Consider the following 17,155-nt stretch of genomic DNA (forward strand, 5'->3'; position numbering starts at 1 on the left):
TTCCGTCTGAAACAACAGTCCGGACTTCAGTAAGCTGGCTCTGTTTCGTTCCGCTTCGCGATGACCTGTTGCAACACCAATTTGAAGATACTCAAATGTGTTGTATGTAGGAATAGTCGCCCTTGAATAGCTCGGTTAAGCTGAATAATTGTAGTGTAATTGTTAACCTTCTAGTGTTGACACAACTGATTTATTCCTCACGTATAGAGGCCGTTTCATGCCTCAACGATCCATAAGGTTTAAGTTACAGTAAATCTCAAAAGGTTACCGCCCATGTTAAAACGAATGCCATAATGTGAAATAAACATAAAGACTTTTAAAACATACTGTATGTGTAATATACACAGTTGAACAGAGGAAACTAAGATATACAAATCAAATAAAACCAAATAAAAAGATGCATACGCATAAACCAACATGTATTCACTTTTTGATTTATATTTCCTCTAAACATTGTCTTGAATTCACACTCAACTTTTATGTCTGCACACAGCACATTTAACTGAAGACATAGATTCTTTTTAGTCCCACAATCATCCAAAACCAGGAAAAAAACAACAACAATGAAACGGAATCTTAAAAGTTTTGGGCCACAATTTTTAAAAAATGTGGCATTAATTCAAAAGTAACCTGATAATCTTTCCATGGAGAGCACACCTTCAAAGCAAATGAGACTTTTTGGCCCCAAGTTCCAATTTTATGTTTGAAATTTCATATTGTATATTACATTCTTGGATGTTTTCTTGTAATTGCACTGACGAACAAAAACATATATCCTGTTCTAGCGGTCACAGATGCAATACTGATTAAGATATTTTTCTTTAGAAAAAAAGAACGCAACTGATTGGGTGCACACAATTTGTCCACTGATTTCGGTTTAACCTGGTGTCCCTCAAAACACATCCACATCTCTGCCTATGTCAATCTCATGGCCAGATAACTTTGGTAGTCCTAAAAGCAGAAAATATTTGGTTTGATTTAATGTAAGAAAATAAGGACAAGGATCTCTTTTTAAATTGCATTTCACCCTTAAGAACCAAGTTCAAACCCCTTTGCTAGAAAATGTGACGAACCTTAAAACAAAGGTGACATTTGTAGGATGTTTCTACCAATCCTCTTTCATATATATGTCAGCCAAGCAGGAAGTCGAAATTGACATACCACTGAAAATTTCTTGTGCAATTACTGTTTTATTTCTCAGCAAAGGCGTGTCAGGAAATTTCAATACCAATTGTAATCTCCTTAGAGCGCAAAATCAGTTACAATCTACATCAAGCTGCACAAAAGGAGTTTCACCATCCAACACCAGTTTGTGAAAAAAAATGTTGCCACTCTTTGGTCCAGTATTACTTACCGCAGAGCCTCGTATATAGTACTGTAAAAAGTTCATCTCCAAAACATTTCGATCCGTCCGACAACGGTACACCTGCTGTTGGGTACACACATTTTTCTCAATATTTGCATTTGCTTCATAACATTTTCACTGCTTTCTTTCAAGCGTTTCTACAATTTTACTCTAATCCGGCACAGATGAGTGTAGAAGCCTTTTATGTCTGAACATGCTGTAGGACTTGAGGAAAGCCTTTCCGCAGATGTGGCAAACAAACGGTCTTTCCTTAGTGTGGATTTTTGCGTGCAAGTTGAGATCGCCGAGGCGTACAAAGCCCTTTCCACAGACGTCGCATTTGTGAGGTCGCTCATTGGTGTGGTGTAAAAGGACGTGCCTCTTCAGCTCTGAAGCAGTTCTGTAGGCACTCTCGCAATCAGGGGTGGTGCATTTGAAGGGGCTCTGTCCCATGTGCATCATTTTATGCCTTGCCAATGTTGACGGAGCGACCATCTTACTGCAGTAGGGGCACTCCCTGCGGAACAGTTGCTGGAGGTGCTTGGTCCTCTGATGTCTTATCAGGGTGGCCTTTTCTTTAAAGATCTTCTCGCACTGGGAGCAAGAATAATTCTTCTCATTTCTAGAAGCACTGTGGATGAGTCTAATGTGGCGGTACAGGTTGGATCTGTGGGCAAAAGTCTTTCCACATTCCGAGCACAGGCAGGGTTTCTCCCCTTTGTGGACTTTTTCATGGGACAAAAGATATGAGAATGACTTGAACTTCAAACTGCACTGGCCACACTGGAAGGGTAGATGACCTGTGTGCTGCCATTCGTGTCTGATCAAAGCATTGAGCTTCGGTGAAATCTTTGGACAGTGATTGCATTTGAAGGGTTTGCTCATTTGGTGGGTGTTTTCGAAATGCCTAACCAAGTGCTTGAAAACGGTGAAGGTCTGGTCACAGCGGGTGCACTGAAACGGTGTGTGCGCCGTTTTGTGTCGGGCCAACGTTTCCCCGTCTCGCAGCACCGTCCGACACACACTGCAGTAGAGCTCGTGGTGTGTGAGCAGGTGCTTTTGTAAGGAAATCTTGTACTGAAATGCAACTCCACACTTGTCGCACTTGGAAAGGTTCTGGGTTTCCTCCGGCTTGGTGGGATCTACATTCTTGAGGTGGTACTCGAAGCAGGTCTTTTTCAAGTGTCTCTCAAGCGAAGAGAGGAGTTTATACTTGGTGCCACATTGGGGGCAGCTGTAGTCTTTGTCGGGAAAGTGGTTTTTTATGTGAGCTCGCAGCTTTTTGCTCACCTGCTCTTTGCAAATGAAACACACGAAATTCCGAGTCTTTTTTGGAGTGCTGGCTTTCGTATTGGACCGTTTCGGTTTTGGGGATGGAGAGGACTTGTTTTCAGGAGTGTGCGCATTAGAGCAGCTAGAAAATGAATCATTTTCAGCGGGACTGCTGACAGGTGTTGCAAATGAACCATCGTCGTCTGAGTAGTAAGACCAGGAATCTGCATTACTGAGATCGTCTTGGCAAGACTTCTCCGAGTAGTACGACCAGGAGTCATCCTCACTGCATGTGGCTACAGGAGACTTATGCGGAGACAATTTGCTGGAGCGAACAGACTCTTGCTTATCAGTCAGTAAAGAGGGAGTCTTGTTGGATTGTCTGGTTTTCCTGGAAGCGGGGTTTTTGTCCGGTGGGGTTTTATCCCGTAGCTCCTTTTTCTCCTTCTCAAGAATCTTCTTCATTAACATTCCCCTGTTAGCCCTCACGGGGCGAGAGATTGTGATCGTTGGTTCCTCTAGTTTTTTCCCAGGAACTTTACGCTTCTTCACGACGCGAGACGCAGCCTTCCCTGGACCTTCAAGGACGTCACCCACGTTCTTCTCAGTTTGATTTTCATTCTTGGGAAGCTGTGTTCCATTTTCCATTTGGGATGCTTCGAGTAATGGTGAAGAGTCTTCTTCCATAGGTGATGGGCATGATGGGACACAGTCCACAACATCAACTTCTGTTTTACTTTCAGATGTCTTGCTCGATTTTAGAGAAGGAAGTTTGAGGGCAGAGATGATACAGGAACCATCAAGAGAAATATCTGGAAAAGAGATGAAAAAGATCATTTTTTGTACAAGACTAAAGTGCATGAGATACATTTTATGAAGGCTTGCAAGAAAGTCAAACTCATATCGTACTAATTCATTAAAACTGCAAATTATTTCAAGCTTTTATTTCCAGAAATTTTGATTATTCTAACTTACGGATAATAAAACACCCGACAGTCAGTCGATGCATTATTGGCTTGCGGTCGAAATTAGTTGCTCTTTCAAAGCTCTTTTAGTAGCATGTCAAGTGTCGCTGGAGTATTCACTTCCTGTTTGGAAATTTCCAGATTTGCTCAATCAGATCTACAAATTACTAGTTCCAACTATACTCTGTCTTTACAACTTCCAAGTTCCCAGCCAATATTTGAGGGCTACATTTTTGCAGCTTTAAAAGCAGCCAACTTTTTTCAGTTTCTCAGCAACCAACATAGCCAACCCTGTGTACAACTTGGAGGTGCGCATCCTTCTCCACAGCTGGGAGCCGTCCTGCAGTGGGAAGCATGCTGCATATCGCTTCCTATGTGCCAGGAGCCCGCATGTGAAGTGGTATCTCTTGACATGTAAAGAGCTCGACGCAACAAGACTAACCAGGTTCTAGTCAACTTTTAACATTGCTATCCTAACCCTTGACGTCTTTAGAAAGTAACTTTTTTTTGCAACTTGGAAACATTTGGGAGACTATACTGCTTTTTGTGAATTTTAAATTTGATCAAAAAGCGTCAATTTACTTCACCGGCTTTTGCAAGTCAGTCACGCGGTTCTCTTACCATTGCGATGCAGTCGACTGAGGTCTTTGTGATGTTGCAGGAGGTTTTTGAGCTCGTCACACTGAGACACAGGCTGCACATATTCTGCCAAGACACATGAAACCTCCCCGAACACGGATGCAACCTGCGTACAGAAAACGGTAAGGACGTTTTACTGTCTGCCAATTTGAAGAGGAGACAGAAACTGGAATTTATTCATGTACCTGATGGAAAGTTTGAACAGGAAGGATGTTTTCAAGTCTAGTCAAAAACAACCACATCAGGGCATCGACGGCTTTGTCATATTTTGCACCAAAATCTTCACGGAAACTCTGCTGGGAAGTAGGAAGTATATTTTATTTATAAGTAAATAAATAAATACAGACAAACAGAAAAAAAGATAAAGACTTTTTCCCTGACTAATAATTAAAAATGGTTCTATAGGCTGTTGGCAGACGTTATTTTTAACCAGAATCCTAGATATTGAGAGCCTGATGTGTTATTTAACAAACTATCTCAGCCCTAGAATTAGGCAACAAATGATAATAATTACAGCAAACTAAAAGCGGATCAACAAGCCTAACCTGAAAGAAGCGTTCTCTCTCATCAGGGCTTCCCAGTAGCTTCTTAACCAGATCCACAAAGTCCAAGTGGGACACTTCTGGATTTGGACCACCAACCTGTAAGATAAGCCATCGATAAACATTCAAGCAGTGAAAAGGAGCGAATACATTAAGAAATGAAAAACCAAATATTGAGACAAAAAGCCCTTGCAGAATGCAGTTTAACAACTAACTCCCAAGGTGGATCAAGGATGCATTATTGGGGTGGGTGGACTTCAACCCCTGGGCCTAATTTGTGACAGTACGTTTCAGTTGACTGCAAGAACATGTAGGTTGCTCAGCAAAAGTTTGACATCAGCGGAGTTTCAGTCACCTCTTCAAGCCATGACCCGATGAGGACTTCCATCCTGTTCAAATGTGGTTCAACAAGCTCGCAGTCAGGCGCAGTTTCCCGTTGGCATAAATCCAAGATCAACTGAAAAAACCCCAAAGAAAAACACGTTCTTTTTTCCTCCTAAACAACTGTTGTGATTGGTTGTCATTACGCTTAGCTGTGTTAATTGCATCAAAACTACAGGCGGGGTTTGAATCTGGACGACAACTTACCCGTGCTCTCAGACCCAGAGTGAGCTGGGCCCTCTGCCGACTGGTAAGCAGCTCTGGAATTGTGTCGGTAACCAAAGAAACAAATTCCTCCAGGATGCCGTAGTCAGCCACAACCTTCTGCTGGACGGTCTGCCAGATCGCTGCAGAGGCCAGGCGTAGAGGCGGCACCAGGAGACGCAGAGCGGAGAGAGAGAAAGGCGCACCTGCAGGTAAACAGATGCTACATGAACAAGAAGGATCGTTGGTTTTATTTCATGTTTTAAGAACAAGCATGCAATTCCTCTCATTTTTAAGCTCGGACAAGCAAAAACCAATTTATCTGTTGAGTATGAGCGATACAATAATCCCAAACCACTCCATCAACTATCTGATGACTCTGACCTCCAAGGCTATTAATGTAATTTGTGCTTTTTTTTTCAAAGAATCTAATCTCCACCCGATCAGAAACGAAGGGGATCCAATTGCTATTAAATAAGTCTTCCTAACATCTATTTAAATTTAACAATAAAGTTCTTTGGATACATGAGAGTATAGTAGATAAGTGTGGTACACAGTAAAGTTTACGGAAGCCAAACACAGGACATTTGCAGAGAACCCTCATACCCACTGTCAATCTTACTAGTTAGGCTCGTGTTGCAGCTTACAACAATCTAATAATTACCTAATTTCTCATTAAAATCAATACCACTTTCCATTATGCAAACCTTTATTTTTCCATAAATTTGGACGGCTTTATCTAAATAAATTCTACTCGGCTTTGCATTTTTAACTTCCTTAATAAGTCATTTAAAAATGATGTTCGAGCTGCACAATTTTCTGACACTGGCAACTTTTTCCTAATGTCTTTGCACAAAAGAAAAACATCTATCACACATTTCAAAGGCTATAAATACGATGTTTCAGCAACAAAATGCAGCGTCCGAAGGGGTTTTTAAAAATATGAGAAAAATCATAGTGACGTTTATTTTTGCTCCACGTTAATTTTAAAAAGATATGAATACTCTTTTAGATGTAGAGCTTCGCGCTCACTAACATTAGCGTGCAGCTAAGCCATGCTAGCTAGCTAGCTGCACCATGTGTTTAGGCAGCCAGTGGCCGTAACTCACCTAAAGAACGTTCCTGAGAAATATCTTCCATGTCGCAGTTGATCTAACACTTAATTTAACGAAAACTAGACATAACTGAATAAAATGGGCTCTCTCGGTTACTTCCTTTTAGCATGTATGAAGGCTTTGTCCGACGTCTTTTCTATTCCGGTCTTGTGCGAAATTCTGTTCCCCTGTGAAAATCTGTTCCCCCCCTGCAGCCTCCCCCTTGCAGCCAGAGAGACGGTGTTACATTGATTCGTGTTTCCCCGTAAGATCCAGCTCCCCCTGTCTGTGCTCCTCGTCGGTTTACACCGCCCGGACGGCAAAATACGCGCGCGCTTGTTCAGGGCACTTATCGAGAGAACTACGGATATCGTAAAAGCTCAAAAAACGTGTTTTGGAGAAGATAACTGCTCTCTCAACACACACACACAAAATTTTATATATATATAAATACATATAGGCTTTTAACTTGAATCTTGGAATTAAATAGTGATGGCAAACAGGTCTTCCAACCTCAAAAGCTTGGAGTTAATCACCAAAGACAAATGGTCAAGAACACCAGTGAATACAATGGGGTGCGGAAAACAAATAGATGACACAAAACAATTCTCCGGACTCTGTTTATTGGAAACAGCGAGAAAAAAATAAATACATCTCCACCTAAAAGATGAAAACTTTCTGTAGCGAGGCTTCGACTACAGCACATAAGCTTCAGTTTATGGATCTTAAATGTGAAAAAGAACATTTTTCTGAAATGAACAAGCTTGGCAATAATGTGTAATTACAAGTGATGTGTACTTACTGAGTAGGAGTTCATGTAAAAAGTCATTTACAGAAATGAGTTTACTGGCTTGTTTTCTTAAACCCGAGCTTTCTGGATTTACTCGTCACAAGCCTTTAAATATGAACGGTTAAAATACACTGACAAAACAAAATCAGTTCTGATGGCATCTGAACAAATAATGAGTTGTGTCCAACTTGCTGCATTTTTCTTTCTTGGACAGAGAACGTTACATGTACTGCATTTTTATGCCAGAAGAAGCTTTACAAGTGGGAATGTAAAATAGTCAAATAAATGTAGGGGGAAACATGAATAATTTGTCCATTTTTTAAATTATTTAACAAATGTCCCTGTTTTTTATGAAAGAACATTTGTTTTGATTGCAAATATTACAAACTCAACATTCTCCCAGCACAAGAAATCCAACTCTAATATTATACACTGTCAAATCTTAGCTGTCTTCACCCATTACATGCCAATGATCCTCCTTTTTTATGTAGAAAACCTGCAGTGTTTCGCTTCCTTTATACAGAGCAATAAAAAAAGTTAAGGCAAGATGCATCAAACAGAAATCCGAATGCAGGCGTTCCGAATCCACCGGTTCAGGATCAGTCGGCAGCTCCAGAGTTGCTCTGTCTCAGGCATCTTACGCTGGTTGGAGGGGAAGAGGAGAAGGCCGTGGTGGAGGAGGAAGGGATGTGATACCATTGTAATTATTATTCTTTTATTTGGGGGGGATATTTTGCAAAAGGTGTCCACTGCTGTTCCCGTTCCCCTCCGATCGCTCCCAATTTGCCAATTCACTTCTCTTTGGCACTTAGGCTGGCAGACTCAGCTTCTTTCCTTTGAGAACTGAAACCAGGCAGAGAAGAAACAGCACTAAGACGCAGCAAGATGACCTGACATAAGAACAAATATGAGGACATGCTCATGAAGTGCCTGAAGAATAATGTTAGAACAGTTGAAATTACTTTAGCGCAAGAATTACCATTTTAAATCAAACAGAAAATATTTCAACGTGACAATTTAAGTAAATGGGTACGATAACACCTATTCATTCAGCCCGTTTTCTTCTGCAGTCTCACTGTTAAAAAGGTGCAGTCCAAATGAACCGAAAAAACACAAAAAGTTTCTTCCTGTCAAACAGCTACTCACACCTGTTGCGCTTCCTCTGACGTCCTTTTTAAAATTCTATACTAAAAAATAAAAATATTTGAGCAACCACATTTTCCATCAAGAAAGCCCAAGATGGACATGATTAGAATCTGGTAAAGCACAGGCTGAGCAGTTTCTGGATCAGAGAGCAGCAGAGTTGTGTAGTGGAGGTAGAGTTGACATTTGTTTTCTGGGGTTTTTTGTTTTACTAACATGAAGCTAATATTCACCTCATTTACTGCCAACTCTTATCCACATAAAGATGCCATGAGGTATTCGGCATGAAAATGTCAACAGCACATCCTTTAAATCCAAGTCTGAAACATCCCACATCTCCAGCCCAGTTGTCTCCATTGTCCCAACTTTAATACCTTTATCCAGGGCCAGATTTACAAGGATTTGGGCCACGACACCCACAACGGAGGAAAAAAAATTATACTCAAGCAAATTACAATACATTGTAGGTTACCTATACATGAACTGATGCATGGCAGATTGAATGCATCCCCTGAGCAGTAGCTTCATATTGTTTTAAAAAAATAATAATTATAACTTTGTATTTTAAAATGCAAAGTTTATATTGATAAAATCCCCAAATTTTAACATAATCTGATATGGGCCTAAACATTTTATTTAAAGAACAATTCAAAGCTAGTATTCATTTATAAATAAAAAAATAAAATCTTTGGAGTCCCCCAAAAGTTGAAGCCCTGGGTTACTGCTCAAGAAAGCCTTTTCTAAAGTCTGGCCCAGCCTCTACCTGCCCCAATGGGATGGACTCTCTATTTCAGTATGTGGTTGTCCAAATGTTCCTTTGCAACCTGAAACACTCCCAAAGGCGAGTTTCGTTACAAGAGAACCCTGACCTTTACAAACAGAGCGAGGTTCTGTGCTTTGTGACCGAGGAGAAACTGGCTACATAAGACCACACAAGATACATGTTTTACGATGTTTATCACCTAAATGCTTTAGAAAAAGGTTACACATTCTTTGTAAAAATTAAAAGCATTAAAATTTTTTTAAAGCTCTCACCTTTTGTTACATACAAATAGAAGAAATCGCAGTATAGGATTGTCTGCACCACTCCTGCCACAATTGCGATCATATCAAAGAATCCTTCAAAGTAGAACCTCCATATCCAGTTGATGAGGTAGAGGGCCCTGTAGAGTCCTAGAAAGAACAGGTAGTGGGTGGTGATAGTCTCAGCTTCTCCCGTTTTGCTGATCATGAATAGCTGCGGGAGGATGGCCACCGATTCCAAGTAGATGGAAAATGTCCACAGGATCTGTAGGATAAGCAATTCCAAGAATGTTTTTGACTGTATTGGATAAAAGATTTGCTTTAAAATTGGTGTGGATGACTGACCTCCAGAGGAGAGAAGTCATGATTGACCAAGAAAGCCAGTCCGCCCACTGGGACCACCAGGAACTCCACTCTGAACGTGTCATGGTTCCCGTCGTACGTCGCCTTGAACTTCATGTAGATCAGGTAGACGGTGGCGTAAGCGCATCCGATGTAGATAACCTGCAGGACGACAACAAATGCTCTGGCTTAACGCAAACAGAATCACGCGGGGCGGGAGGATGCGGATCATCCTTCAGCAAACACAAGCGTGTTAGTTCAAGGGTAAGATCCACCTCAGCACTGTGTGCTCACGCCTTTCGGGAAATGCTCCTCGCAATGCGATTTACCTTCATTGTGGTGTTGTAGAGGGAGATGAAAGACGTAAGCAAGTCCAGGTAGCGAGTGGTGAACACCAAGGCAAACAGGACCTGACTCTTTCCAGAAATACCTGCAAGGAGAGAGTAGGTGGCAGGAACAGGAAGTTAAAGAGTGCATTCTTCTCACAGGAACAGGAAGGAAGTATGCTGCTGCTGTCTGGCACAGACTGTTTTATTGCCAAACTACCAGTGTCAAGTGTCTTTTATTAGTGTTGTGTGTGACCAATAGTTTTCTTGTCATCCATAATTGTTATGGCAGGTAATATGATCATAATCTGGACAATATAATCTTCACTGATTCATACCGTCTAGGCCAAGTAATCAGGTGAAAATGTATGCTCTTCATGTTCAGATGACTTAAATTAATAATGTCTATCAGAGAGAGGCAATAAATAGAAATAAAAGCCTCTAAAAACACACATTTAATTTTAACTCAGACATAAGTTATTTTTAATACCTCACCATCAGTTTACACAATTAATACAAGAATATGAGAGCAGTGAGGTGGAGAAACTTCCAACTCTGAATCCAACTAAATAAAATAAGTGTACAATACTTTTAAACGTTTTTGACAAAATTCTTAAAAACATGTGTTTTGGGGAAATTATTGAATGAAAAAGTATAACGGTCTAATCAACAGACTAGTGCCAATACTCCTAGAGTATCTTTACAATAATGCTAACTAATCAGAACTCAACTGTGATGCATTATATGCGACACAAAAACTGGGTATGCACTCCTAGAGGGGCGCCACGCTAGAGGGGGCGCCAAAACAATGGCGGAACAATTGTTTGTCCGTGCAAAACCTCCAGAGGAGTGCCTGTAATATGCTTGCATACATCTCAGAAAGTACCTATATGCCTCCCTGTGCATTAGTTTTGGGTTAATATCCGGCTCGCAGGACGGGGACACCAATACTGAAATAGGTCTCTGGAGGTTCTATAAGACCGGGAGAGGTAACGATCTGAGTCAATCTCCTGCAAGCAGCAGTGATAACTCAAGGAGCTGACTGATGCACAGCTGTAACATTTGATCCAAACAAAAAATGAGAGAGAGAGAAAACACAAAACAACTATGAAAACACAGCAAACTGCCTCCTGCGACTCTCCAGGACACAGCCAAAGCGTGGACTCTGGGACTGTTACTTCTGAACGGGCCACTGCCACGTCACAGAACACACAAAACCCAACTGTGGTGAAATAAGCGTTAAAAACGTGGAAGTAGCGCATTGTAGGTGGATAATAGAAATGCTGAAGGGCCGAGCATGTCAAACTAAGAGCAAACCATGCACAGTCAGCTGACGACACTTAGGAATCCGGTCGCCACTAAAGCCACCTGCAGGCGTTCATTACAGCTTCGCATTGTTCTTCGTCGGTGTGAAACGTCATATTTTCTGACAGAAATGGTAGCTTTACAACACCGGGTGCTGCTAGCAAGTTATAGCTAACGTTAGCTTGGAGCTAATATGTGAAGTTCAATTGAAAGACCGAGATAAATGCTTACATTTTGAACGGACATTTTTAAAACTGAGTTTTGTGTGAAAGAAAGAAGGAAGGGGTGTACTCACCTGCACAGGACCTGCTTTTCCATATTTTTAGCAACAAAATGATGATGGCTGCTAGGTGGGACAAGTCGCCGGTTAGCCTGAAAATGTTCATGTTTGAGGAAGCCCCCTCAGTCACCAACCGATCTCAAAGCTCTTCGGTGAATTCCGTTCCTCTCCGGTAACGCTCCCTTTTCCACCCAGCCCAACTGTAAAGCTGAACACACACGCGACGCCAGAAAAAAAAACTACGGTACTTAGCTCGGGGTGAAAGGGAGAAAATGGCGAGTGGCGAGCGACGTGGCTGGGAGACGTGGCCAACACAGCGGCGTCCAATGACGGGCGAGAAACGAACGAACATCAGCCAATCAGAAAAGCGCACTGCCTCATTTGCGTAATTTATGTGGAGCGAAGCGTGCCTTGCGTTTCAGAAAAAAAGCTCCGGGTTCTCTTGACTAGTTGATAATTTCAAGATGACAGCACATTCCGCTGAGCTGTATGGCGGATATATTTGACGTGTCATTAGGATACACGATAAAGTTGTTTTTTCAGGAAAATAGGTGGGAGATGTTGTAAAATCGGCAATCACGAGCAAAAGTTGATCATGATAAGTAAATGTGGCTTAGACCATTTTAGATGCGATTTTAATATTTTCTTGACATATTTTAAGGTAAATTATACGTTTCAATGTATGTTACCGAGTACATTCGTTAGTATGCACAACAATCACAAAATCAATGTGATATGTCACGCACAAAACTGGAGCTTCAGACTTAATTTAAAAATAATAATAATAATAATAAATTGTCATTATAAAAACTTCTCGATTTGACAACAGATCACCCTATTTGTTTTCTCTCTCTCTCTTTTTATGGGCAAAGATACTGACTTGGAAGTTTGATCAGAAACTACAAATTGTCGGATTGAAAATAATGGCCTTTCATGTCACTGAATGAAAACAAAACACAAAAGACAAATCATCTAAAAATGTGTAGTTTTTATCCAGGAACACAACTTTTACTCACAAAAACATCATGGCACATTTTTGAATTGTCATTTGGCATCATCATCTGGAAAACAAACCTTATTTTACATCAAGTGGTTGGGGGGGAAAACAGTAAAATAACAAATTAACCAATGAAGCTATCATATGTCAGAGCTAGACTTCATAACACATTTGTAGAAAAACCTCCAACATAAACATGTTGGGAAAAAAGTGTTAAATAGCTCTAAGGTGCAATTAGAACTTACATTTTTGCTCTTGTTCAACGTATAACCTCATTTTAGCTAGGCCTCAAAAGCTGTAAATTTTGTCAGCAGTACCTCCAGAAAATGTGTGTAAATGTTTTGCAAAGTATTTTATATTTTTAGTCAGTATAGCTTACAATTTGTGTCATGTATTTTATTGGGTTGACCTAACATTTTTTGGCATTTTTCTAACCTTAGTGTTTTTCCCATCTTTACAGACAGTCAATACAACATGGTCCTTTGTTGTGTGTGTGCATAATATGACAATAAATCCTCCAAGACCAAATGGCTTCCCATTTAAAATGAACACTGCAGAAATTTAAGCTACCATGTACTCCAGCCATGAGCAAGAAAAAAAAAAATCAAACGCATCTTGTCCCAGAAAGCAACATCCGCAGATACAGATAAAACGAATAAAGATCTAACTAAGACTGAAACAATTGTACACAAAGAAATGTTGAATACTGCAATGATAAAACACTCGCAGCAGTAAAAACAGCAGGAAACTGCAAGTAGCTCTTAGACAACAAAAAAAGAAATAACAGAAAACCGAATGGTTAAAGAAAAAAAAAAGTGGTGGACTGTTGGCTTTAATTTTGCCCGGGCCCTAAAATGATTTAGTTCGCCTCTGTTTTTGTAGGTTCACTCCTGTGCTACTCAGATTTACAGGTGAATGAGCAAATTTGAGAGCTTTTACTAATAAACTTGATAGAAAGCACTAAAGGCAGAGTTATAAGTTCACTTTGTTTTGCTGAACCTTTACTCAGTAACCAGAAAATGTAAATATTTTACTTTTTCCATTAGTATTTACAATTGTCATGTAAAAAAAAAAATAGATGTTTGCCTTCACTGGTGAAGTTAACATTTAAATCTTAACACAAAACACAAGTACCAGACTTTACAGATTAACACTTACAGCACGGTGATGATATGTTAGAACCTCATTTTTAGTGGCTGTCCTGATAGCCTCTCTTTTTTTCCCCCCTTATTGCTTAAGTAGTTGAGGTATCTCTGGATCCAAAAGATCTAAACCGGAGCACCTGAGCTTCACATGCAACTCCCCATTTCCACCCAAGTCGGAAACGGATGACTGCAAGAACGACACGTTTTACATTCCACTGCCACCCATGAAGAAAAAAGAAACCCCTAAAACATTTGGAGCGCATCCCCACCTCTGACAATCAGTTCCATTCTCACTGAGGAGAATCTCCAGCGTCCTCTGATGCCTTGAGAACAAAAACCGCATCATCCAGTACATAGTAGTCGTTATACATGTCGCCTTCGCAGAGGTACGGCAGTCTGGTCACGGCCTCCAACTCAAAACCCGCCCTCTTGAAAACCTGACTGCACAGATTTGTGACTTGCTCCTCCCACATCTTTCCCGCGATTTTAAGGTGCTCTTTCGGACGCTCCCACTTCCCTCCTAGGAGATGAGGAGGAAAAAAAAAGAAAAAAAAGTACTTTTTACTTTATTTTGGATTGGAAATCAAATCAAAAGCATGACTTTGTTGTTTCCCCACTGACCGACTTCAATGTAAGGTTGGAAGGGAAGCACAGCAGCCAAGACGAGTCTTCCCGTCTTGGGGACCAGGGAGCTCCTGATGTCCCGCAGGAGATGCAGAGGATCGTCGCAGCGGTCCAGCAGGTTCAGGCAGCTGATTACATCATACTGGAAACCAGTGTGCTGCCACTCATCTATGTCCAGCAGCCTATATACATCAGAAGTGCACAAAAACCCTTTTATCACTCGCTGCTAACTGAAAATAACTATTTTAATGGGATCAAATGAATATATGACACCGCAGTAAGTAATGACATGCTGAAAAAAAATCCTCTTTTAAACATCTGATTTTCACAAGATAATAAATAGGATCTACTCCTTTTTTAGGAGTAAAACAAAGAAAAATGGGAATAAGAACAAAATTGGAAACAGTGCAGCAAAACGTTTTTGGGTCATAATATAAGTTGAATGAAATTACGCAGAAAATCTTGGCATTTTTAAGGATATTTATGGTTAATCATAAAATGCTTAACCACTACAACAACAATACAATAAAATGAAACAGAAGTAGGAGGGGACAAAATGGCAATGCTCATATATAAACTGGCGAAAGAGTCAAATGACCCGAGGTACATGGAAACAGTAGATAATTTTTTAAATTATTAATCCCATGAATATGACTGTGTTTTAATAACTTAAACAGGTTCAAAAACATTTCAAAACTTGCATCTCTCGTCCCAGGAAGTGAACCATCTCCCTGCGCCCACTCACGTGTAATTCCTCCTCTGGAGATGCCACTTCATCGGTGGCGAGACCTCAGTAGCGTAGATCTGCTTGAAGTGAACTCCCATGACCTCTGTGACTCCTCCGTCCCCGGCTCCAAGATCCAGCAGCCTGTCGGCCTCCCAGTCCGGGCCGATCCGTAGCAACTGCTGGAACTGATCGGCGGAAAAGACGAACATGGAGCCCCGGCCCAGAAAGCTGAGGCGGGCGGCAGATCAGAGAGACGGAACGCCTCGGCTTGAAACACAAGACACCTGGTTAACACTCACCCATTGATGGAGGTGCGCGACACCATAGGACTGAGGACAGATGATACCAGAGAGTGATAGAGCTGTGTGAAAAGCCAGCTGGACTTCTCCTGGCTGTGCTTGAGAAACGCCTTGGTCTCAGTGTCCATGTGGCTCTGGACAAACAGGGGGCGCACTGATTCTCCCAGCAGGTCTGGACAGCACCGGTACCACTAAACGAGGGCAGGAAAAGGTGGAAGAGAACAAGGCAACAACAAATGGCTTCAACTGATTTGATAGTTTGAAAGAAATAGGCAAGGGCAAAATCGGTTTACACATTACATAGTCAGAATTTTAAAATGGATGATGTGTGTGTTGAGATCCAAAATCTCAGATCTGAGGCTCTTGCTCCATGATCTTATGGAAGATTTGTAACAAGAAAGTCATAAGATGTCATAATTTGCCATGAACGATGTAGGAGGGTCCAAGCCAACATGGAAGAAGGTGCTCTGGTCAAATTAAAGGAAAATTGGACTTTTTAGACAACATGCATAGCAATATACAAGGCAGAAAACTAACAATGCACATTATGCTCAACCTATACCACCAATACTATGAAATCACCTCCCTTCATCTGAGATAATTACTGCCACATTAGATCTGATCATTATCTGTAACATAATGATCAGATCTGATTGACTTTGTGGTCTTTAAAAGGCATTTCAACTTTCAGACTTTTCTGCATTTCATTTGTTTATGTTTGGATTTTCTAAAATGGTTTTATTGCTTTCCAACTTCTACCTCTGTACTGGTAATACCTGTACTCTACTACTTTAAAAATATAAAATCGAACAAATTATATGTCCCCTGACAGATGTTTTTGGTTTATCACTTCAGACACATTAAAAAAGTTTCAGAACATCAAGTTTACTTTAGTATTTGACAAAGTTAATCTTAGTAAATACATAAAACAGTTTCTAATGCTGGTTTTTATCCACTTATGGAAAAAAGTAATCAAAATTGTAATTACAGAAAAAAAAGTCCTTTTCTTCTTTTACAGTACAATCAACAAGTCATTGGGATAGACAGATAGTCAGGGCTTAAGAAACAACACATCAATGACTCGTATAGGAGGCGCTTTGATGGATAGAATCGGTGTCACAGCATGGCAAAAAAATATATTTCACGTCACCGTGAAGCTCCCATCCCGGCCGTATATGCGCATCCTTACCTCCGGATGGTCGGCTGTTCCCGCTTCACCCTCCTCGGTCACCATGCTCATAAATAGAGAGCGGACCAGCGGACTGCGGATGTGTTTCCCTGTCCACATCCTCTTGATGGAGAGCAGGAAGGCCACGTAGCCCAGCAGCCAGGCTACAAAAATCAGTGTTCTCAGCTGCATATGACACATAATGGAAGACAAAAAAATAAAATAAAAAGAAGTCTGAGCGATGAAAGCTGACAGAAGCAGCCGAGAAGTCGATACAGCGGCCACAGAGACAGATAGAGATGTGCTTAATAATGAATGGTGACAGAACAGGAGGTGCAAATCGACACGTCTCCGCTTTCAAAGCGACAACCAAACAAACCTGAGGAGGGCGCGGTGGGTTTAAGGACACCTGCTAATGTTTAATTCTTCTTAATCTTCAGGGGGGGAAAAACAAACAAACACGGTCTTAGTTGGGTAGAACCGACAATGTCCAGTTAGGTTTAAAGCCGTATGAGTCTCTGCCCTGATACAACAAAAACAAGAA

General features: G+C 41.0%; 3 protein-coding genes across 5 annotated transcripts; all 3 read right to left on the minus strand.

The window, feature by feature from the left end:
• Positions 1 to 1,170: 1,170 nt before the first annotated feature.
• On the minus strand, positions 1,171 to 6,748 carry LOC129377497 (zinc finger protein 37 homolog). 2 transcript variants are annotated; one of them, XM_055057488.1, is made up of 7 exons: positions 6,458 to 6,748; positions 5,352 to 5,554; positions 5,119 to 5,220; positions 4,767 to 4,862; positions 4,407 to 4,514; positions 4,204 to 4,327; positions 1,171 to 3,429 (listed from the first exon to the last, which is right to left on the minus strand). In XM_055057488.1, exons 1-7 carry the CDS (start codon positions 6,486 to 6,488, stop codon positions 1,517 to 1,519), a joined length of 2,577 nt encoding a protein of 858 aa, XP_054913463.1. In that variant the 5' UTR covers positions 6,489 to 6,748; the 3' UTR covers positions 1,171 to 1,516. The 2 variants fall into 2 exon arrangements, with proteins under 2 accessions (XP_054913463.1, XP_054913461.1); XM_055057486.1 differs by having other exon boundaries at positions 4,407 to 4,517.
• A 300-nt stretch (positions 6,749 to 7,048) lies between these two features.
• Positions 7,049 to 11,990, minus strand: LOC129377610 (ER lumen protein-retaining receptor 2). The gene is made up of 5 exons (XM_055057696.1): positions 11,667 to 11,990; positions 10,070 to 10,170; positions 9,744 to 9,902; positions 9,411 to 9,663; positions 7,049 to 8,075 (listed from the first exon to the last, which is right to left on the minus strand). The coding sequence occupies exons 1-5, from the start codon at positions 11,755 to 11,757 to the stop codon at positions 8,041 to 8,043; spliced, it is 639 nt and encodes a 212-aa protein (XP_054913671.1). The 5' UTR covers positions 11,758 to 11,990; the 3' UTR covers positions 7,049 to 8,040.
• A 634-nt stretch (positions 11,991 to 12,624) lies between these two features.
• mettl9 (methyltransferase like 9) lies at positions 12,625 to 17,155 on the minus strand. 2 transcript variants are annotated; one of them, XM_055057690.1, is made up of 6 exons: positions 16,991 to 17,155; positions 16,633 to 16,797; positions 15,444 to 15,634; positions 15,163 to 15,372; positions 14,415 to 14,599; positions 12,625 to 14,313 (listed from the first exon to the last, which is right to left on the minus strand). In XM_055057690.1, the coding sequence occupies exons 2-6, from the start codon at positions 16,729 to 16,731 to the stop codon at positions 14,084 to 14,086; spliced, it is 915 nt and encodes a 304-aa protein (XP_054913665.1). In that variant the 5' UTR covers positions 16,732 to 16,797; positions 16,991 to 17,155; the 3' UTR covers positions 12,625 to 14,083. The 2 variants fall into 2 exon arrangements, with proteins under 2 accessions (XP_054913665.1, XP_054913664.1); XM_055057689.1 differs by lacking the exon at positions 16,991 to 17,155 and having other exon boundaries at positions 16,633 to 16,967.

The sequence above is a fragment of the Poeciliopsis prolifica genome, unplaced genomic scaffold (assembly GCF_027474105.1).
Source record: "Poeciliopsis prolifica strain line A6 unplaced genomic scaffold, Auburn_PproV2 SCAFFOLD048, whole genome shotgun sequence".
Lineage (NCBI taxonomy): Eukaryota > Metazoa > Chordata > Actinopteri > Cyprinodontiformes > Poeciliidae > Poeciliopsis > Poeciliopsis prolifica.

Coding starts and splice junctions, on each gene's coding strand:
- mettl9 (XM_055057689.1), bottom strand. CDS start 16,812: ATGTGTCATATGCAGCTGAGAACACTGATTTTTGTAGCCTGGCTGCTG. Junction 14,600..15,162: donor CTCCAGAGGAGGAATTACAC/GTGAGTGGGCGC, acceptor TGATGTATATAG/GCTGCTGGACATAGATGAGT. Junction 14,314..14,414: donor CCAACCTTACATTGAAGTCG/GTCAGTGGGGAA, acceptor CTCATCTCCTAG/GAGGGAAGTGGGAGCGTCCG.
- LOC129377610 (XM_055057696.1), bottom strand. CDS start 11,757: ATGAACATTTTCAGGCTAACCGGCGACTTGTCCCACCTAGCAGCCATC. Junction 10,171..11,666: donor GAAAAGCAGGTCCTGTGCAG/GTGAGTACACCC, acceptor CTCTCCTTGCAG/GTATTTCTGGAAAGAGTCAG. Junction 8,076..9,410: donor CTATTTGTATGTAACAAAAG/GTGAGAGCTTTA, acceptor GCCTGGTTTCAG/TTCTCAAAGGAAAGAAGCTG.
- LOC129377497 (XM_055057486.1), bottom strand. CDS start 6,488: ATGGAAGATATTTCTCAGGAACGTTCTTTAG. Junction 5,555..6,457: donor TTCTCAGGAACGTTCTTTAG/GTGAGTTACGGC, acceptor GTTTACCTGCAG/GTGCGCCTTTCTCTCTCTCC. Junction 4,328..4,406: donor CTGTTCAAACTTTCCATCAG/GTACATGAATAA, acceptor TTCTGTACGCAG/GTTGCATCCGTGTTCGGGGA.